Source organism: Anneissia japonica, unplaced genomic scaffold (genome assembly GCF_011630105.1).
Source record: "Anneissia japonica isolate Jap-2015-1 unplaced genomic scaffold, ASM1163010v1 scaffold287758_len931624_cov196, whole genome shotgun sequence".
Taxonomy (NCBI): Eukaryota; Metazoa; Echinodermata; class Crinoidea; order Comatulida; family Comatulidae; genus Anneissia; species Anneissia japonica.
The window spans coordinates 833,292-856,486 of record NW_022722245.1 but is presented as its reverse complement, the minus strand read 5'-3'; the positions used below and the strand labels follow the sequence as shown (position 1 = coordinate 856,486).

The 23,195-nt window shown below is 35.2% G+C and overlaps 1 protein-coding gene across 1 annotated transcript in view; it reads left to right on the top strand.

Moving 5' to 3' along the window:
• The window catches only part of LOC117111812 (probable E3 ubiquitin-protein ligase HERC1), a 102,762-nt gene that overhangs the window by 77,259 nt on the left and 2,308 nt on the right, over positions 1–23,195 (top strand). Inside the window, exons 13-24 of the mRNA XM_033254801.1 lie at positions 167–332; positions 1,430–1,555; positions 4,611–4,811; positions 5,535–5,687; positions 8,008–8,338; positions 8,457–8,666; positions 9,593–9,766; positions 10,434–10,551; positions 14,537–14,760; positions 15,342–15,572; positions 20,218–20,300; positions 22,191–22,293. Coding sequence (XP_033110692.1) covers positions 167–332; positions 1,430–1,555; positions 4,611–4,811; positions 5,535–5,687; positions 8,008–8,338; positions 8,457–8,666; positions 9,593–9,766; positions 10,434–10,551; positions 14,537–14,760; positions 15,342–15,572; positions 20,218–20,300; positions 22,191–22,293 — 2,120 coding nt within the window. The remainder of the gene's footprint in view (positions 1–166; positions 333–1,429; positions 1,556–4,610; positions 4,812–5,534; positions 5,688–8,007; positions 8,339–8,456; positions 8,667–9,592; positions 9,767–10,433; positions 10,552–14,536; positions 14,761–15,341; positions 15,573–20,217; positions 20,301–22,190; positions 22,294–23,195) is intronic.

The window sequence follows — 23,195 nt, the reverse complement described above, 5'->3', positions numbered from 1 at the left end:
TAGTGTTCACAGAAATATGTGGATTAGTCTCTGGTTAACAAGTTTGTAATTTTGTTTGTAAAATATCTCTTTTTAAATAATTTTTATTTAATTAGGTTAATATTACAAACAATTAGTACATTAGGCTTATTTTGTAATTAATATATCTTTTATTTCACCTCTTTAGGGAGCATCATCATTTCGTAATGCTATGCTTAAAGTTACTCTGCACTCACCTCCAATTGGCCCTGGCAGCAGGAGTGGCAACCAGTATCCTTGGTAACCAAGCAAGACCACTTAGACATCTACTTTTTAGGTTGATGGATTCAAATACTCCCAACTGTGTGCAAAAGGTGAGCCATTTTTACAATTTTTTTTTATAAGAATATCACCTCCCTTTTTTACTCAAGGGAAATAATTCATTAGAAAGAGATAGAGTATGTAGGCTCTAAAGGTAAAGAGGTAAATGTAGGAGAATAACCCTAACCTCACAGCGTCATTGTGCTGAGTTGCGTATGGGCGTAGTCCGTGACTACCTAGCTGCTGTGAAGATGCGCTTGTAGTAGCTACATGTTTACATCATTCCACAACAGAGGCTGAAATGAACCATAGCATTGGAGTAACACTTCCAAAAGATGCAATGGGTTCTTTAAAATGCTCACAAGCTAGATGTGTACACTGGACCTATATTTTAAGTCCTTATCTGAAAAGACTTGGTTCTACCAGCCGAACCCATGGCGAGGAGCGGCTCAAACCAGTGCCGATGTTAAGGCTGTAGTTAACGGCGCTCCTGCCATACAGCTCGGCCATTTAACTCGCCAAACGGTCAGGGAAGTCAAATGATGGATATTAACTCCACAAGCCTCAGTAAAATACAGAGGTGAGAGATATGCAAATGTCCCAAAAGCATGTGTAGCCTTCATAGCAAATGAAATAGTAGATTTGATCAACCTGATCTTTGCTGAGCAATGCAATCTCAGAGTAGTTCATTCATTCATGTTCATCAAAGAAAAAAATACTCCCTATCTATGTAATGAAAAGCACTATGACCTTTTGTTAATAATATTATATAATTGCTAAACAACATTAATACTGTTATACTACTATCTATTTTGGCAGATGTCTGTTGCAAAGGACAGTGTCAAACTTTAGACAGATTATAGATTAATTTTTCCTTTTTTGTCTAGCCCCTGGAGAGTTGCGACAACCACATGAACGAGGAAGATTACCTCTTGGCCACACACTTAGTTCTTGGGTTCATCAGGGACATCTATTAATTATCAGTTTACTACAATTATTTTTATTAACATCATTATTTGATTACGTATTTACTAATAATACACCATTGTTTGAATGCCTAACCTTTAGTCAAAAGTTTGTTTGTTATATTCATTATATCATTTAGGTTAAAGGGAGCTTTAGAAATTTTATAAAATGTTTTTTTTTCCAGGCTGTAAATGAAACCCTTTCTATTGGAGCACCACTTTTACTGCCACCTCTTAGAGAAAGAATGGAACTACTTCACACACTTCTACCTCAAGGGCCAGATAGATGGGACAGTCTATCCAGAGGACAGGTAAACAAACATTCTTATTAAATTTATTCCAATTGTTTTAAATTGTATGCAAATCACAGGAGTCTCCCAGATGATAACTACGCTCATGCTAGCCATTCACCAATTCGCCAATGGCGAATTGAGATACCATTTGGCAAAGAAAATATAGGCATTGTTCTCCAAAAGGGCGAAAGCAACTTTCACATAAACAAATTCGATCGTCGTCTAGGCTCTCAAGTAATTACCGTCTCGAGCAGCAGAGAGATCGCCTCGCTAAGCGACCTCATTTTTACTGCATCTAAGATTTACAGACACTGTCAAGTTCATGTGGAAAAATCCCAGATAGATAGATTGTTCTGGGCATGCATATGGACATGCATGGGCAGTTTTGAAGCAAACACTGCGATCATTGCCAGCATGCACTTGACACACTAAAACAACGGCTGCGGAACGTTTTTGAAAGTGGGGTGGGGGCCATTTCATAAAGTCCAATATGCGAGCGTAGTTAGCATAAAGAGAACTAGAGCGTCGCTCCATTAAAGAGTGCCTACCTCGCCCCATATGCCTAAATACAGAATTCACGAAGGCAGGCGATTTTTTCTTCATGCTTGAGGGTGGGTTTCAAGGAAACTTTACAGACGCGCGTATACAGACATCATCAACATTTGAGGCGTGTTGTGGCAAAATGGCTAAGTTGTAGCAAAAATTGAAATTCAAGATATTGGTATTTTCAGATACCCGAGTATTTGATCTTTAAAATGAGGGGTCATTCATTGGAATTGGACATTTCAAGCCTAAGTTATTGGAAAGTGAAAGTACAGCACTCTTAGAGTCAAGATAAACATGATTTTGAGTAATTGCCTTTCAAAGTTAATTGTGGTATACATTGTTTAATAGAATTAACTATCATAATAACATTAAATAAATGATTTGTTGACCACTTTCAGAACTAATACTTTGGGACATGATTAACAAGACAATATACTGTTGATTTGTAGTGAAAAACAAATTTGGATTTTTTGGCAATTTTTTGAACTCCCATATTTTAAAGATCATTTACTCAATACTGGCCTGTGCGACAACTTAACCATTTTGCCACGACAGGCCTCATTTGGTTGCTCAACTCAAAAAGGGAACTTGTAATGCTCATTAGAAAATGAAAAAAAATATATATATATTTTATAATGATAATAATAGGTCAATTTATAAGACGCAAATAAACAAGGTGTCTAATCACCAATAATAATAATAACAATAATGATGATAATACTAATAATAATAATAATAATAATGACAATAATGATATTGCAGTGTTCGTAAATATTTGTCAGAAAAGTGGGGGGGGCAGGCCCCCCGCTTCCGCTGCCGTTGCGCTAAAACTATTGTTCCCATGCTAATTAGAATGCTAAAATTATATTTCTTCAGCGAGTTTGTTATGCAAAACCTAGTTATTATACTACTTAAGATAATACATGTATTCCGAAAATCCGAATCCTTCTCAACGTATTATTATTATAAATAAACCTCTAAAACCAGACAATCAATTTTGTAAACATTGTAATAAGTAACAAAACAACAAGCATAGGCCTACCAGATGCTGTGAAAACGAACTGTCATGGCATGCCATCATAGAGATTATAATAAATTGATTAAAATGACATGCCAGTTAATGTTAATGTTACATAAACTGAAAGTTAACCTTCCACTAGTCCAGACAATACTCGAAGCATGTTTCTGCGGGTAATTCTTTTCAGTAGATATTTAATTCGGATTCGGATGTTGTTAGATTCGTCAAACACATAGGCTCACTCATGTTGCTATTTTAATTATGGAGGAAATTTGTAGAGAATAAAATTTAAATTTTTTAGATTTATTTAGGGTTTCTTTATTTGTTTAAACGATCGTTTATTACACTGAGCTTCTTCCTGTCATGCACTATGAAACTTTGGGCGATCTGATGTCATCCCAGTTGATGCACATGTTTGCACACCACTACCCTGGCCCTGAAAAAAATAAAATAACCAAGTGGCGTGCATGGTTTCGGAGGCGCGGTCTTCGACCCTCAGCAAAGGTCATTATGACGATGAAAATGTTTAATGTTTAGAAAAATTGATTAAGACCGAAAATGCATGTCAAAAGCATCAATTTTATTGATAATTGCATTTGCTGTGCTGTAGAGCAAAACAACAGGTAGGGACCACTGTACGGTACAGTACTTGAAACCGCAGTTGCTTGTTAATGCACCAAAAAGTGAGCCACTCTCTTGTAACAGTATACTCCCACGTAATTAATTAGGGCCTAGCTATGGCCTGGTGTAGCACTAGACCTAGAGCAGGTCTGGTAGCCGCCAGTCCCACATATCGTAAACGATTTTTGTTTTGTTTGTGCAATCATCAATATTGTTACTGCCTTTACGACTGGTTACAAATGAATAAGACTATATTGGTTTTTAAATTTGGCTAAAGCATTTGCTTAAAAAAATTAAAAACCTTATTGCCATTTTGGCGAAAGAAAATTTGACCCTAGCGTGAGCTATTAGCATCAGAAAACTGATCCATCTCCTGAAAATTCAAAATGTTTGCATGTGTTTACCACACCGTGTTATCCACATGGCAAGTTGAATGGCCGAGTGGTTAAGGCGCTGGTGCGAAAGGCATGCTTACCTATGTTTCTAGAGGTGGAACAAGTCTTCTCGGATAAGGACTATAAACCATAGGCCCAGTGTACACAATTGGCTCATGTGAACTATAAAGAACCCAGTACATATTTTAAGATAAGTAGGGGGTTACCGTGGTGTACTGGTCCATACAGACAGGAGTAGCTGGCACCGGTTTACTGGGTAGCTCAGACACAAAGAAACCCTTAGGGGAGAAGGAAGATACTGTACGAGCTAGTCCACGCTATGAGCGCTTTGAGACTCTGGTGTACAGTACTATATAAGTCAAACTATTATTATTACCAGAAATATTCATCAGTTCACTGAAACAAGTTTCAAATGTACTTTTTCCAATTACTATTTTATGATACAATAAACTACTGTTTATACATTTGTTGTTTTATATTTGCCCACTGACAGAGAATGCAACTTGGTATTATATTAACCAGTCTTCAGGAAAACATCCATGTGGCATCGTTACTTGGTTTCACATGTCCGACTGACATAGATGGTGATGCCGCCTTTAATACCGACGCCTCCTACAAGTTGATGGAGGGTCAGGACACACATTTAGCTGAAGTTCTGATGAAAACGCTGTTAAGAAATGTTGGCTATCATACAGTAAGAATCGGCATGATTCTGATAATACTGATAATGTTATGATGATTTAATTACGTTAATTCTACTTTAAATATGTTAAAGATGATCATCATCACAACAATGATGTATACCCACCTGGTTCATCATTACTAACCATCTCACATTGTATGGAACAGTCCCACATTTCAGAGTCATTTTCAATGAAAACAATCTATTGTGATCATGAATTTATCATGCATTCCATAAAAGACCACATAAAATACACAAACATTGACTTTCCTCGGTTAAAGCTGCCCTTTATAAACATTTAGCAGCTTATTTTGAAATCATTTTAAAATTCTGATACCCTCCCCTTGTGACTTCATTCCTCGATTGTATGCCCACTAAACTCCACTCACACACATTTTTATCAGTCACACATTCAAATTCTTCGAGGTTGTTAACTCTGCTGATTAAAAATATAACCAGTGTTAATGTACACTGGAGAGAACTTACCTGAAATTAATATCCCACCAAAGTTCTTGGATCTGTAATTCACCTAAGTAAAGAGGCATAAGGAAGCTTGCTTGTTTAGTGCCATGTTGCAGGAGAGATATTTTCAAGTTAAATTCTGGTCCTAGATTTTCATTTTGTTAGTCCATGCGGGTAACATCTCATTCATAGACTACCTTCTTCACTCTTGATATGTCTAATTTAAGTGATTGTTGCCAGTGTTGTCATAGCAAATCAACTTTTTTTTCTTAGGAACAAGCCTTTGGTGAATTGGAAAAGAACAGTGATAAGAGCCAGAAACAGGTGCGACATGAAGAATATGCACCTCCATCGCACCTGAGAGAACTACTGTCTTCCCTCCAAAAACACCTGTTAGCCTACTGCTACACCAGCACAGGCGAGGAGGTACTGTATGTTGAATCAATTTTATCGTATCTTAAAATTAAAATGTCAAGGTTTGATTTAATCACATTTATGTAACAATATGAAATTTGTGTTTCTTATTTGAGATATGTACAATTAAGTTTGTTAAAGTAAAATAACACTGTTGTGCTTCCTAACAACAAAAGGTACTGTGTATGTACAATAAACAGAAATTACTATACATGATTTAAATTGTTGAAAGTAAGAATTACATTAACAGGAAAGAGTTAATATATCTATAGTTGTGTATTTATGACTGTTAACTGATTGATCGGATCTACTCTCTGTAATATATTTGCTTAGTGGATAAATAACAATTTTGTGAAGTATGAATTTGTAACATATACACTAACAACCAATAACTTTTATGTCTGATTTTATTTTAGCAATTTGGTTTAGATTCTTCCCTAATAGTCTCATTAGCAAAACAATATAACAAAATGGCATTATATTTGGATTGTGCTTAGATAAAAAAAACACAAATATATCTCTACCTGTACAGGCATGATCAAACCCACTTGCCCGACGCCTGGGACAAGTGTTTTTTACGGTCTGACAACAAGAATTTTAAGCACTTTTAGAATAGGCTACTTCACCATGTAATTATAAGTACTTATAAAAAGTCTGAATCCTGACAATGCATTACATATTTTATTGACAAATTGTTGGCGCACAAAGAGATATCAAACAGAATTCTGACTATGCCATAGTTACGCAATGCACTGCGTGCATCAAGTTCAGAGTCCCAACACTCCCGCGATTTATTGACGGTTTAGAAGAAAAAATGTATAGGCTTATTCAATATAAAATTTGTTATTTTCTGCAGTAAAGATTGAAAATGAACTCTTAATTGTTAAATTTTAGCCAGATCTGTCGTATGTGTACACATTAGACCTACAGCAGGTACATATTTTCGCACGATACCTTGTTAGCCGTCAGCCATCTGGGCCTGCTGCACGTAGTCTGTTTACAATATAAATTGCACTGGTCTAGTCTGGTCAGACATATTTAAAGACTTCGGACATAGAGCTATTAGATGATTAGTTGAGTTGGACGACAAAATGTCTGGACTTCAAGACTAGTAATTACTTTCAAGTAAGAATATGAACAGCAGCCATTAGGCCGTCTTTGAAAAAGGCCTAGTATATTTCATTTTCGCGTGTGGGGAAGGCAATCTAGACAGGTTAAGAAAGGGTAGTTAAATTGGGATTTAAATTGTTCATTGCTAAGTGATAGAGATAATGTGCATATAAAACTCAAATCTTGTAAAACTGGAGTTAAAAATTGAGGGTTTTATGGCCTATATATGAATCATTTTCCCGTCTCAAAAGTTTCTCCGTGTCGGAGATTCTCTAGAAGGGAATCGTCCCCTTGGCCCATGCTCAGAGTTATGCCTACAGTGCTTCTCTTTCATTGAGAGGTAAGCAATTTTATTTATTTTGCAATAAATGAAATGAGGATGTGTCAGGCTGTAAAATATTCCCTGCATAAAATATTAGGCCCAGAAATCTGTTGCCACATTTTGAAAATATATGAGCCAATTTCCACGGATATTTTGCAGCAAATTGAGGCCTTGATAGTAGGAACACAATTATTTACGATTCTGTGCATCTATTTTTCTAGAGGTTTTCCCGTGCAATTTGTGTTAGTTTTTTTTGTATCCTCAAAAAAAAACCAAAAAAAAAAACATACATTTGATGTTAGTATTAGAATTGATTAAGATCTGCAAACGGATACACAATATGGCCACCCTCCTCCCTAAAATAATGTCATAAAACACAGTCCTGTAAGCGTGTGGCTGAGAACTTGTGTATCGTGGGAATCAACCATGCCTGAGAAATATTTACTCTCAGTTGTCATGATGATGGCTTTTAAGTACGCAAAGCACTTTTAAGCAACAATCAACACACTCTTACAAACATAGAATATTATTAATAATGTTTATTTTGAATTTTTCCATATTATACATTATTGATATTCTTGCAAATTACAAAAAGAAAGAAAAACATTTTGCGTGATCAATGCAGTATGCATGTGGCCTATTAATGTTGCAGGTCCACTGCAAAAATACTTTTGTTTTGTGTTATTTTTTATGATTATTGCGCAATAATATTGGGACAAGTAAAATTGTCTTCAGGACAAGTGCATTTTTCAAGGGTACTTGTCCGGGGAGAAGTGAAAAAATATAAAATTCCCTCATGCCTGCCAGTAATTGTTGTTTTTTCCATTAGATTACAATTTTGTTGACATTTTAGATTAACTAGAAAATGTTTATTAAACTAAACTTGATTATGCTTTATAGATAGCATCTTGTGTCGGGCTCCTTCAGCAGCACTTGTCCCTTCTACTGCCACATGCTGTTGAGGTTCTGCAACGATCTATAGCTTTACTGCAACAGAACCACGGCCAGGTGTCATATGCGCTCCGGGAGAAGTTACAAGATGTTCTCTTTAATTCTGCTGCTGGGGCAATGCTATCACTGATACTCCACTCTCTGCTCTTACTCCCTGTGACCGTAACCCGTCCTCTGCTGATCCATCTACTGTGCCTACTGCCTGAGCTGGACCATTTAAATAGGTCATTACCGGCAGCTTCAGTTTTGGAAGAGCAGGAATTGGAATGGCCCATACAAGGTAATGTCAGGAATGTCGAATGTGCCATGGTGTAGCTTAACTTTCAGATTATAGATATTCTGTGTTTCAATGTAATTTATATACTACAGTACAATTAACATCCTATTTGTTGTTATAGGTAACAGTACGAGTGCCTTAGTTCAGCAGCCATTTAAATCATGGGTGTGGCTTGTGGATTTAGAACGTACATGCAGCCTAGTGATTGGACGATGTCTAGGAGGGATGCTGGTCTGGATGCCAGCTTCCAAGGAGGAAAGGAAAACAGAAACTTGGCTCAAAAAGCAATTGTTCTCAGCTGGCTTAGAATCATCCACTAATAAAGAACTAGGTAAAATTTGATTGACTTAAGCAATGTTTGCAGTGGATTTGTGAGCTATACAGTGGTGGCACCTGCGGGAAAGCAGGGAGGGAATTTGACCAAAAATAATTTGCCTTTCCAAATAACATGATTTTGATTGCTAGTCCTTACCCAGTCAGCAGCACGCTGACTGGGTTCTGTTTCCGAGCAGTTTCTTCTTTACCCAGTCAGCAGCATGCTGACTGGGTTCTGTTTCCGAGCAGTTTCTTCTTTCTTTACCCAGTCAGCAGCATGCTGACTGGGTTTTGTTTCCGAGCAGTTTCTTCTTTCTTTACCCAGTCAGCAGCATGCTGACTGGGTTCTGTTTCCGAGCAGTTTCTTCTTTCTTTCTTTTTGAATTATCAAATATTGCTAGTGACTAACGATTGGACTAGTTGCATTAGACAGACTCCTACCAAACATGGGATCTTCACAGGTTGAGGTTAAAGGTCACAGTGGTTATCTCTTAAAAAATGACTGGGTTCATGTTCTATTGAACATAGTATCTCTAGTTATTATTATGGTCTAGAAATAAAATTTGGGCCATGCTAAGCCATAAAGACTCTCCCCATGAACACTATCAGGGATTTTTATTCCGGGACCCTGACTAGGCTCTTATTCCGGCCCTTGGTTCAGACCACTCTCGGACATGTTAGTTCCGCTGTTGGCAAATTTCTTTAGCTACCACTGGAGCTATATAGAAGCCTTATATTATTATTGGTAAATTTATACACCAAGTTGGTTTAAACACAAGTAAAATAACACTGTTCTACTTCTTAACAACAAATAAATCTATACTAAATGTTTGGGTTATCTATCTGCTTTAAAATATAATATTGTTATACTAGTACTTTTGATCAGTTACATATTAATATATACCAACATGGTATTAATATACATTGTTAATTCATTCACAGATAAAATTGTAAATAATGTTTGTGAAGCAATAATAAGTGGTGATGACGATTATGATCTATCTGAATTTGAGGTGTCCACAGATTTAGTGAAATTACTTTACATGGCTGTCGGTAAGAACAGGGAACCTGGCAACAGGGTGTTTGCTGCGATGGAGGAATATGCTAAATCCAAAGGTAAGTAGTTTTCCTTCACAGCAGAGAGTTTAGACTTCTTATTGTAGAGTTATTGCTACTATTGGTCAAGTGAATTTTGTACATTTTTAAATACAGGTCTCCCTCTAATTAATGACCACTCCAGTCAGTTTTTAGTTATTTATACAAAGTTAAGCAGTAAAATGAAAGTTATAAAATGGTATTTTGTTTATTAAATTAGAGTAGTTTAAACGTACAGCTGTTTGAGATATCAGCCTTCAAAGTTTATGTTTTCAGCCATTTCTCAGGTAGAGAACATCTCGAAAGTTGGGAAAATAACAACATAGCATAATGTATAGATATGTAAATTTTAGTTTAGTGCAATAAAATATATTTATAAAATGTTGACATTCCAACATGTCCCCGAAACACGATTTGTGAGTAGTGACTGTTTTGGCTTGTCTTCAACACAATTAAAGACCACTTTTCTGTGTTCCCATTTTAACAAATGTCGTTTATCTTTATTATTCTAATTACAGACCAAAGCTGCTAAAGACCATGGAAACTGCAGGTTCCAAAAGTGGTCTTTAATTGGAGACCTGTAGTACTGTATGTACATGTTGTAATGCGCAATGTGTTGGTCTTCGCTGAATGTTCATTCTTTATTCTGAACACTTCACACTGAGTATACTGCTTGATTTGCTTTCAGATTGGGACTGTAGTGAGGGCGAGAATCTTGAGCATGCTCTGTTAGACCGAGCATCACAATGTCTGCTAGCGTGTCTCCTCAAGCATTGTCAGCTGCCGTTGCTTGACTCACCCACAAGGTATTCAGTTCATCTTTGAATACAAAAACAACAAATTATTTTTTATTTTATTTTTATGCAACTAAGCTATGTTGATAATTTAGTACAGTAGTTCATTGAATATAACTCCTGACCATTGTTTGCTTGGTATAACAACTGAGCTCATGCGGCCAACTTGTGTCGTCTTTGAATAACCCTTGACCTCTGCTTATTTGATATACCAACTGAGCTCATTAGGCCAAATTGTATCTTCTTAAATAACACCTGACCTCTGTTTGTTTTGCTCTACCAACTGAGCTGTGAGGCCAAGTTGTATCTTCTTGTAAACCCTGACCTCTGTGTGGTTGGTATACCAACTGAGCTCATGCCGCCAAGTTGTATCTTCTTTGAATAACCCTTGACCTATACCAATTCATGTTAATTAATGGCAACAACGCTTTTCCGACTCAGAATTTTATGCTGAACAAGAAAAATGTTGGTGCCAATTTTTTCGAGAAGGTTAAGTGGCCGCCATCTTGAAAAACAAGATGGCGGACATATCTAGTCAAACATATCATTATTTGGTATCATTGGAAAGGAAATAATGCACTGAATATTTTTCCCATTACACTAATATAAAAAAATGAATAGTAAACATTAAACATGTCATTATCTGCTGCCCTCTCTTGGTGAAAATTTCATTTTTGTAGTTCTTTGTTCAAATTTACCTGATTTCTCAGTTCTAATACCGATAATTTGTAGATTCGTGTTTGTAACTGGACTGATACACTGATAACAAAAACATTTTTATTCATGCTTATTATTTTTTTCATTAAAAAAATTGAAAATCATCATTTTTGTTGACGTATAACCTTTATTGTATTGAGATTGAGAGTTTCCTGATATATTTTTTTAAGTACACATCAACACCCAACAGCCGCAATTACATAATATAGATACAATAATTACATATTCTTACTAAAGGATGAAACTATTACCCTTCAGACACCATAGCGGTATTTCTGAGACTGCTATAATTTCTGGGGGCAAAAACAAAATCATTTAGCAGAAAACAAAAAGGAACATAAAATTAAATTGCTTGACTGGGAGCGATTTTCATAAAAAAAGTGATAATCATAATATAGCCTGTTATCTACAATCCAAGTTTTAATAGGTGAAACTATCCCCGCCGCACACCATCCTGGTACTTCTGAGTTTAGGGTTAAACAAAATCATTTGGCAGAAAAACATAAGGTGACATGAAATGTTTTTGATACTGAGAGCTTTGGATAAGGCCTTTTTTTTTGTATTTTGTCATTTTAGCGTTATTTATTATTATTTCAATGGGACCATTTCGGAAACAAGCAGAAATGCTTTAAGGGTTATTCTGAAATTCTCTAATTGTTGGGGTTTTTTTGGGTTTTTTTGTATATACTTTGTTTACCTGTGAGAATTTCGAAACAAATCGCATCAAATTATAATAATGTCTGATTATAGATAATGAATTCACATAATAATAGGCACTTCTTATAAAAAATTAAAAGTGGGTAAATAATTCCCTGTCCAACATCATCATTCTGAGTCGAGGCTAAAATAATATTACATAATTGACAGTAAAGAAAAAAAATAAGTGAGCTGAATCATGACAGCCTAATTTTGAGAGCTATAGTAAAAGAAATTAGTATGGACCTCAGATGATAATACAAATGGAGTGATCTAATACTATTTTATAAAAACCCTAGTGTCCAGCACATCTCAGTTTCCTCTATACTAGGTGGTTTTAAGCAACAAGAAAGTATTATCAATTGCAAGTTACCCCGACAGAAACATTGACATTGTAGGGGTCCCAAGTCTTCCGGAACTCACAAGCCAAGAGTCTCCGGGAAATCAAGACAGTCTCCCGCACTCCTGCAAACAAGCAAGAATCTCCGCAAATTGATAATTTTGCATGTTTTCACTGCTTTATTATCAATTTTCTAAGGCAGTCAGTGCCGGTGGTTATCACTATGTGTAGCAAAATATAAAGAAATGTATTAAGAAATCAGATCAGTAGTACAGTACAGGGAGGAGGAAAGCCGGCCGGGCCTCCTAAATATAAAAAAAAGGGGGTAGAAATGAAATTTATATTCAAATTTATGTCTGAGAGGGCCATTTCCGGCCATCTAAACGTGTCACAATCATAAATATTTTCTTTAGCTCCAACCATGGTGGGGCTGATGTGGTTCACACCCTCCATCAATGAAAGTCCCTCCCTGCCCCTTAGACCCGTCACTGCAGATCTCCCGGAAATAACCTCTTCCAACTTGGAACCATGTATTACGATAGGTGCCCGCTTTTTGTAGGCAGATTTTTTTTTTCAGATTCGGAGAGTTGTTTCAGCTAGGTTTGCCAAACGATATTGTTCCTGCGAAATTGTGCCTGTCGTACCAAGATGCATGAAGGCTGTTATTTCATCATCCTTTGATTTGATTGAAAATTAGACAGAAATAGATAGAGCAGAGAACTTTAATTATTAAAATGAAATGTGCCTGTTATTACTGTAGGTAAATCCATAATCTACAATTATTATTTAGACTTATGGTCAATATCAAGAAATTGTCACCTTTTTTGTTGTGACCCCCAAAATCCGGATTCACAAGTACCGAGATGGTTTCTGGTGTGAGATATTCTCATTTTTCAAAACTTCTACATAGGGATAGTAAAAAGTTTTAACCATAGATAAATCTGTTATCATATTTATCTGAATAAACATCGCCTCTAAAGCCTCATTTTGAATAAACGCCTTACTTTTTTCCTCAAATAATCAACTCCCCACCCAACCAAATGACAGTAAACAAAGCAACATCATTGTCAACAGATTCTATTGATTTTCACTCCAGTTGAATTACATTTTTTCCTTTCATTACGATAGTAATTACGTGTTGTAGTGAAATTTAAGGGCATATATTTTGAGTATATACGCATCAAATTCACACCAAAAGAAAAAAATAATAATAATAAACGTCTCCCTAAAATAAACGTCCCCTCAAAACCATTCTTAACAATGAAAGTCCCTGGGTATATATTCCAATAAATATGGTATGATATGGTATTTACAATTACTCTGATAATCAAGCGGTCTGCTTAACGATTTTGTTTTTGCAGAGACTGGAAAATACCAGGATATTGCAGCTTAAACAAATATATTGATAGGAAACTGTCACTGCAATGAACAAATGATATGGAATGGATATTTACATTGTTTAATAAAAAAAAATACCCATGAATACATATGAAATTTGTTTATCAATGTATCAAATTAGTTACAAACATAAGACTCTACAAAATATCTGTATTAGAACCAAGAAAACCAGCCAACTTCCTAGAAACAATAAAAATGAAATTTTCAGCAATAGAGGGCAGCAGACAATGATGTGTTTAATGGCGAATATCTCCGTTTCTATACATTTTTTCATATTAGTGTAATGGGAAAAAATATCCAGTGCATGATTTTCTTTCTAATGATACCACATAATACTATGTTTGACCAGATGCGGCCGCCATCTTGTTTTCCAAGATGGCGGCCAGTTAACCTTCCCGAAAAAATTGGCACCAACGTTTTTCTTGTTCAGTATAAAATTCTGAGTCGGAAAAACATTGTTGCCATAAATTAACATGAATTGCAAACTCGAGCCTATTTTGCTACATAAGCCCCTGTACTACTATGAGGCCAAGTTGTATCTTCTTGAATAACCCTTGACCTCTGTTTGACTTGCTCTACCAACTGAGCTATGAGATCAAGTTGTATCTTCTTAGATTGAGCCCTGACCTCTGATTGATTTGCTATACCAACTGAGCTATGAGGCAAATGTGGTATACTTATTTGGTAACCGGCCCTTACCAATTAGACAATGGAGCCAAGATTTATTATATGTATATTTTTGAATTCTGTAGAAATTAATTTTCTTCATGTGTAGTATAATGTGCTCAATGGGTCATTAATAATATGAAAGTAGTAATTTTTCTTGCATTTCATGATCATGTACAGCAGGCATGCTCCTTCCAACGCCCTAGTGGAGGTGTATCGGACCGTTTACAAAGTCCGTAGAATTCTTGTCACAACTAGGACACATAAGATAGAGCCATTGTACAGAAGGAAGATATCAAAGCCGGAGGCAGCAGGCAGTTCCGCTGAAGCCTGTGAAGATGTTCATGATAGGGATGATGGCAGGTCAAGTTCAAAAGGGCAACTTCAAATCAAACAAATGTTCAGTGAGTACAATGCATTGTTTGTTTTTTTGTTTTTCTACACTAAAAAATTATTACATAACATTTTGAATAATTGAACTTAGAATTATAAGGAATAACATCTAAAAACCCATGGAAATCACATTGAGAATTGTGCAGATGACAACCATAACAACCTCTACCTTCTGGGGACAAATTGAATGTGTTGCTTGATAAACTTAATTAGAAACAGGTTAACAAGTATTGTGACTGGTCTTTTGATCTAACCCACAAACTTACAGCTGCCCCACATGCTTCTACATATACACAATTGTTTTGTTGTATTGTTCTCAATGCTTGGATTACATAATATCCAACCATAGAATACAGTGTTATTTATAAATAATAAATTAAGAAAAAAAGTATTTTAAATAAACTTTGAAATGCAAGATGGCTTTTTAACAGGCTCAACGAATCATATGCCTGAAAAGTCTTTTTTTGTAAATTAGCTGGATAAACCATCTTATCCCATTGTTCTTTTAAGTAGTAGAACCTTCTGTTCCAAAAGAGCATTAATCCATGCTACATCATTGTTGATTTGTGTAATTTTCTCCTGAAATTGATAGAATCAATCGTAGCAAGGCAACAGGCATTGTCCTTAGAGGTTCACAAGGAGGAGCCGCATTTGGAAGACAGGGAAACCAATGAACACTGTTACTTCTCTGAAGCCTGTAAATGTGTGATAGAGCGAGCAGCATTCCTGTTAATCGCAGTCAACCCCTCAAACATTGCAATAAGTAAACAGACAAAGAATAGTACTGTAGTAAACAAACTAGATCAAACGAAACAAAAAAAAGGTAAAGTTATAATCTATAGGATGTATTTATTTTTGTAGTAGGAAAATTGTTATAATATAAAATAACAAAAACTATGATGCTGTATGTCATACGCAAGAAGATATATTTCCTAATTCTTATACCCAATTCACATGCACACATTTTCCCAAATGTAACAAGTTGTTACATGATGTAACAAGGATTGCTGCGTGTGAAAGCAACAGTCCTGGTAAAGACTCATGTAAAATTGTGTAGTCTTCACCGACCTCAGAAAGGTTTTCAGAGATTACGAGATATTACAAATTAAGATTTACGCATCTTCCAGTGTGTTTTTCTTGAACTTTCGTTAAACTAGATATATGCTATTTTCTATACTCTTTGATCTACGGTACAAATGGCAAATTTAGCAATTTCATTTGTACTTTATTCAGATTTTATGTCAACACATTTGTAAAGTGATTTCATTTTAGTTTCAGTGATTTATTCATTTTATATATAGCATTTTGCCCTAATTATATTTTATATTCCTGCCAGACTCAGAAGCCATTTGACAGTTGACCAGTTTACTTTTTAACAATCCAGTCCTTGTGGTTGGAATTTTCTTTATATATACAGTATACTGTAAATTCTTTTATGTATGAGTTTTATTATCCTAATGCATAGGTAAATGAAATGAAATCTGAAACTATTATTTCTGCACTTTATAGAAGTATTAAGAAGTATACAAATATTGACTGAATAGATTTCACCGTTTCCCGAATCTAGAGCAGTCAATATTTGTTTTATATACCTCATACATAGATTCTACGAGGCACTGGCATGAGCGAACCCACTTACACGATACCCGGGACGAGTGTTTTTTTACGGTCGGACAAGAATTTTAGGGAATACTTGTCCGTGGAGAAGCACTTTTAGAATAGGCTACTTCACCATGTAATGCGTAATGCTTTCAACTTGTCGGCGCACAAAGAGAGATCAAACAGAAAACCGACTATGCCATGGTTACGCACAGCACAGTGTTTATCAATTTAGAGTCACCAACATTGACAGTTTAAAAGAAAAAATGTATGCCTACTGAAAATAAAATTTATTTTCTGCAGTAAAGATTGAAAATTAATTCTTAATCGTTAAATGTTAGCCAGATCTGTTGTATGTTAACACATTAGACCTACAGCAGACCTACATATTTTCCCACGATATCGTACCTGTAAGCCGTCAGCCGCCTGGGCCTGCTGCACGTGGTCTGTTTACAATATAAATTTGCACTGGTGTAGTCTAAAAATACCAGACATATACCAAGATTTTGGGCGCACAGCCATTAGTTAAATAATTTTAATAATAATATTAACTATAATATAATATTTTTCGTGTTTTTATTGTTGATAAGATGAGTTTCTGTTTTTCTTTCTTTCCCGAGATTTTTTTCAAAAAAAAAAAAAATAAATAAATAACTAAAAAATAATTATAATAATAAGAATAATTTTTATATAATATTTTTCTTTATATATATATATATATATTTCTATCTAGTTTTATATATCTATTTTTGTAAACATCAATTTGTAATTTATCACTTGTAATTTGCAGATTGCTATTAAAGAGTATTTGTATTTGTGTTAGTTGATAAGTTGAGTTGGACGACATGAAGTGTCTGGACTTCAAGACTAGTAATTATTTTTGAGTACGAATATGAACAGCAGCCATTAGGCCGACTTCAAAATAGACCTAGTCTATTTTGTTTGCGCGTGTGGGGAAGGCAACCTAGACCGACTAAGAAAGGGTAGTTAAATTGGGATTTAAAGTTGTTAAAGTAATTAAAAATCACTAAGTGATGATGATAATGTGCATATAAAATCCAAATCTTGTAAAACTGAAGTTAAAAATTGAGGGTTAGGGCCTATAAATGAATCATTTTCCCGTCTCAAAAATGTCACCGTCTTGGAGATTCTCTAGAAGGGATTCGTCCCCCCCGGCCCATGCTCAGAGTTATATAGGCCTACAGTGCTTGACTTTCGTTGAGAGGTAAGCAGTTTTTTTTATTTTGCAATAAATGAATTGAGGATGTGTCAGGCTGTAAAATATCCCCTGCAAAAAATATTAGGCCCAGAAATCCTTTGCCGCATTTCAAAAATATGTGCCGATTTCCACGGATATTTTGCAGAAAATTGAGGGCTTGATAGTAGGAAAACAAGTATTTACTATTCTGTGCATCTCTTTTTCTAGAGTTATCTTTGGAAACATTCTGTGGTTACACCCATCCTCAAAAAATCAAAACCAGTTGACCTTAACGACTACCGGCCCATAGCTACTACAGCCATGCCATGGAATTCTTAGTTAAGTCTAAACTAATCAGCCAGTGTGGTGAAAAATTGGACCCACACCAATTTGCCTATCAAAATAAAAACGGGAGTTAATGATGCTCTAATATCTGCTCTAAACTTTATACACACCCATCTGGATCACCCCAACTCATATGCTCGTACTACATTTTTTGATTTCTCTTTAGCATTTAATACAATTTTACCGCACATCATGTTATCCAAACTTGTTGATCTTGGGGTAAACCCGCATCTGATTCTTTGGGTTGGCAGTTTCCTGACTGATAGAACTCAGTCGGTTAGGGTTGGGACGTCCAAGTCCAGTATACTCAGCACTAACATGGGGGCTCCTCAAGGCTGTGTGTTGTCACCCTTGTTATTTTTACTATATACTAATAAATTTAGAAGCATGTTTGAAAACTGCATTATTACTAAATATGCTGATGATACTGTTGTGACTGGCTTAATTAGCAATAATAATGAAAATAATTATCGTAATATGATCATTAGTTTTGAAAGGTCATATAATGATAATAACCTTAAACTAAATGCAAGTAAAACCAAAGATTGATTTTTGATTTCAGGAAACTCCATGTTACGGTTGGTGAATGTCATTGAAATTGTGGACTCGCACAAATATTTAGGTGTCCATCTTGATAACAAGTTAAATTGGAATAATCAAGTTACTTATGTTACAAAAAAAGCAAAGCAAAGGTTCAATGTCAGCCTGGACACCATTCAGTTGTTCTTTCACAGTGTCATTCAGAGTGTACTTTTGAGCAACCACATAGTATGGCATGCCAGCTTAACTAAGGGTAACAAAGATAAGATTAATTATGTTATAAAAAAGGCTAGCAATATTATGGGCATTGGAAACGACTTTGCCAATGTTGAAGAAGTGTACGAGAAAGAAACCCTAAACAAACTGTTTAGCGTTGTCAAAGTGACGACTCACCCCCTTAACCATAGATTCCATTTCAACAAATCAGGTAGGCTCAGGCAAGTTGGTACAAAATCAAATAGATGTAGATTCTCCTTTGTTCCTAACTCAATATTTTTATTTAACGCTAATTTCAGGAGGAAATAAACATATTTATTCTTTGCTTACTTAAGATGTTTATTGAACTGATGATGGGGGTAAGGGGGAAAAAAAAAAATTTTTAATTTTTCTATTTTTTTAAATTTATTTATTTTTTTTAAACTTTATTATGTTATTTTTTGATGTCTTACTCTGGAATTATGTTTTTGGTAAAGTAAAATAATGTTTGAATTGAACTTTTGATATTTTATAGCTCCAATAATAATTTTTTGTAATTGAATAATTTTTAAATTTATTTTTTAATTGAATTTTTGATATTTAAGCTGCAATAATTTTAATTGTAATTATTTTTTATTGTGATTTTCTTGAATGTCTTACACTGGAATTTTATAAACTATTTTCGTACTATATTTTGTATACTAAATTAAGAATTATACTAAGCTGATGATACTTTATTTAACCTGAAATTTTTAGAATCTAACTCTTGATATTTTTTTTCTGTTTTTTTTGTGTATCCAAGGAAACCAAATTTCAATTTTACTTGTACTATTGACAATAAAATTACTTTGAACTTTGAACTTGTATTCCCATGCAATTTGAATTAGTTTTTTTTTTTGTATCCTCCGCAAAAAAACAAAAAATAAAATATATTTGAAATTAGTATTAGAATTGATTAAGATCTGCAAACGGGTACAAACATACGGTATGTCCAACCCCCCCCCCAAAAAAAATTAACAAAAAATAAGATAACGTCATAAAACACTGTCCGGTCAGCGTGTGGCTGAGAACTTGTGTATTGTGGGAATCAACCATGCCTGAGAAATTTTCACTTGTAGTTGTCATTTTAATTCTTGCAATTTAAAGAATGAAAGAAAAACATTTTTGCGTGATCAATGCAGTATGCATGTAGGCCTTTTAATGTTGTAGGGCCATAGTAAAAATACTTTACTTTTGTGTTATTTTTTATGGTTATTGCGCAATAATATTGGGACAAGTAAAATTGTCTTCAGGACAAGTAAAAAAATATGAAATTCCCTCATGCCTGCGAGGCCTAAAAAAGTACTTACTTTCGAGCCTAGCTTAGCTGAACTAGGGTCTAGCCCTACTAGCTCGGCGATCAAAGAGTGTGTCTAGTACTATTTTTTAGAGAAGTAGTACTTTTTTCAGTGGAATAGTACTTCCTACTGCCCGCTTCATAACCAATCAGATGCCTAGAATCTATGTATGAGGTATATAGTAGGTATTATTTTCTATGTTTGATCTCACATTATTATATCAACAAAATTGTTTGCATTTTGTTCTATTGTAGACCAAACTGAACTTAATTACTCTCAAAGCGATTCAGAAGTGGAAACAGAAGCACACTACGATGAAAATAATGAGCATCCATTGGTTCGTTTTAAAGCAACACATTGATTTTTTTTTCTCAGTTGTCACTGAAAATTCTATCTGCAAAGTTAATTAAAATTAGATTAGATTATATAATGAAATGATATTATTAAACAATGCATTTATGATTATTATTAATGTTATTCAATTCAATTTGTTTTATTGCCCTAAAAGCCACCATGGGCCAATATTCGCTTAAACAATCACAAGTTCATAAGAAATTCACAAAAAAAAAAACACTTCACAAAAAAAAAGAAAAACCACATTAATACATCTGAATATTTTAAAAATTGGTCAAGCAACTGTTTTGACAGTGGAGGAACAAATCTGAGATGGGTCAAGTGAAGTGGAATATCAATCAATCAACACAAAACTTGTATAGTGCCGAGTATCCATATAATATGTTCAATGATATGATATGCAAGGTTTAGTCATGAATATTATCCATCATCAGCAGCAACAGCAGCATCATATCACTATCATTATTATCATTATCTTTATGATCATCTTTATCATTATTGTTTGTATTGTTGTTTTTATTTTTATTGTTTATTATTTCAGTAATGTCAAATAATAATAATAATAGTGTAGTTTTATATAGCGCACATATCCATCTAATGTAAGATGCTCAGGGCGCTTGGAATGTGGACTAGGAACTCGATCAATGAATTTCTTTGCCCCTAATACTCGATTCACATGTGAAATTAAATTTAACAAAAAGTAACAAATTGTAACCGAGCGATCTCCCGAGTTATTCCTACCGTGATAAAAAGCATTCACACGCGTCTGTAAGGTAATGTCAAGGTCGTGTAAAATTTACTCGTGTTTATTCAATGAATCATTTTTTCCCTACTGCGATATAGGTCTAGCCTAGGCCTAGTTGAGAACCCCTGTCACAGATGGACTGTCGAACTCACCATCACTGTAAACAATCGAAGCAATCAATGCCCTTAACAACTGCTGTAAACTACTGCACTACTACTACTACAAAACTAGGCATAACTTCCAACGTTTCTGTCGACTCTTGATAATACTAGTAATAGTACTAACACCATCCCGACGTTCATTTTATGTATATCTTCTTCTTCTACCATTACTAATTAACATCAATAACAAGGGTAATGCATTCATCATTGAGAAAAACTAGGCCTATCTATTTTTAGTGGATCAGAATCGTCTGCAGAAGGAAGAAAATTCAAAGAACCCCGTGAAACACAGTAGATTGTTGTGTTGTGTTGAAATCCCTGCGCATGCGCAGATCCATCCATGCTACATCTCGGGATTACCTCTACAGATTACCGAGACGTTCCGAGATTTTACAAGGATATTACACGGAGGTACTTTCACACGTGCCGTAAAGTGTTACTTTTGGTTACATTTTGTTACATTTGGTAAGATTTTTGTACGTGTGAATCGGGTATAAGGGTCTTTTCGTGTCTGTGCTACCTGGTAATCCGGTACCAGCAACTCTCGTCGTCCACCACAGGGGCTGTCTGTTCCAGTACACCGGGGTGTCCCCCTACTCGTCTCGAAGGATGTACTGGGTTCTTTATAGTGCACAAGAGCCATTGTATACACTGGGCCTACGGTTTGTAGTCCTTATCCGAGAAGACTATCCCCCTGCTCGTCTTGAAGGATGTACTGGGTTCTTTATAGAGCACACAAGCCATTGTATACACTGGGCCTACGGTTTATAGTCCTTATCCGAGAAGACTTGTTCTACCACCAGAACCATAGGTGAGCGTGCCGTTTGAACCAGCACTGATATTATTGCTATAACTTGCGGTGCCGCTGCTAACCACTCAGCCATTCGACTCGCCATCATGTCAGCATGATTGCTATCATTTTTGTTACCATCATTACTAAATTTCCTATTGTATTTTATTAATTAAGCCGTCAGTTTCTAAGAGTGACCACAGCCGACAAAAATACGAATCAGAAAAAAGTAAAAAACAGGATGAATCCAAAAATACTGAAATCGAGCAGTTACAGCTAAGTATGTAATATTACTGGATAAATCTTTTAATTATAATATTGATAATAATAATAATAATAAATTGGAGAATTTGTATGGCTGCTGTTAGAAAAATATTATTTGTCACTGTCCCTTAGAGATACAATAAGATTTATTAATTAAAGAGGTAAGTTTTAAGGAGGGTCTTGAGTACATCAGAAGTTGTTCGATTTTTGTGAGGTAGAAAGTTCCATATTTTTGGAGTGGCAAAAGATAAAGAACATTTGCAGTTATTAACTGAATTGCGTTCACACTCTCTTTGAAATTATTAAGGTAAGAAATGTGGTGTTTGAGGGTTTAATAGTAAATCCAGCCATGCTTATTAGAAATCCCATTTTCTACTTTCGATGTCTATTTGGTGCAAAATCCGATTGTTTGCTACTGTTCCTATGAATGTTCGAAATCACCCGAGAACAACTTCGCAATTGTTTTCAAATGTACTGAGTATTCAGTACATTTCCACGTCGGGTAGGGCAAAATTACACCTATACGTGTTTCTCCTGGCGCAAATCCAGTTATTGTCTGTTCAATCATGATAATAACAATTACTGTACTATCAACACTGCAGTACCCGCTGCTTACTTGGACTCGAACTCAACTCTGGCCATCAGGCGCAAGCTCGGTGGTCTAGAGGTATGATGCCAGGCTAGTGATCTGGAGATCGTGGGTTTGAGTCCCACCCGAGAACAATTTGCGATTTTTTTGTAATTGTTTTCAAACGTACTGAGTATTCAGTACATTTCCATGTCAGGTAGGGCAAAATTACACCTATACGTTTCTCCTGACGCAAATCCAGTTATTGTCTATTCCATCACGACAATAACAATTACTATCAAACCTATCTCTTATTATTCTCCTGATTAGATTTTTTACTATATAAATGA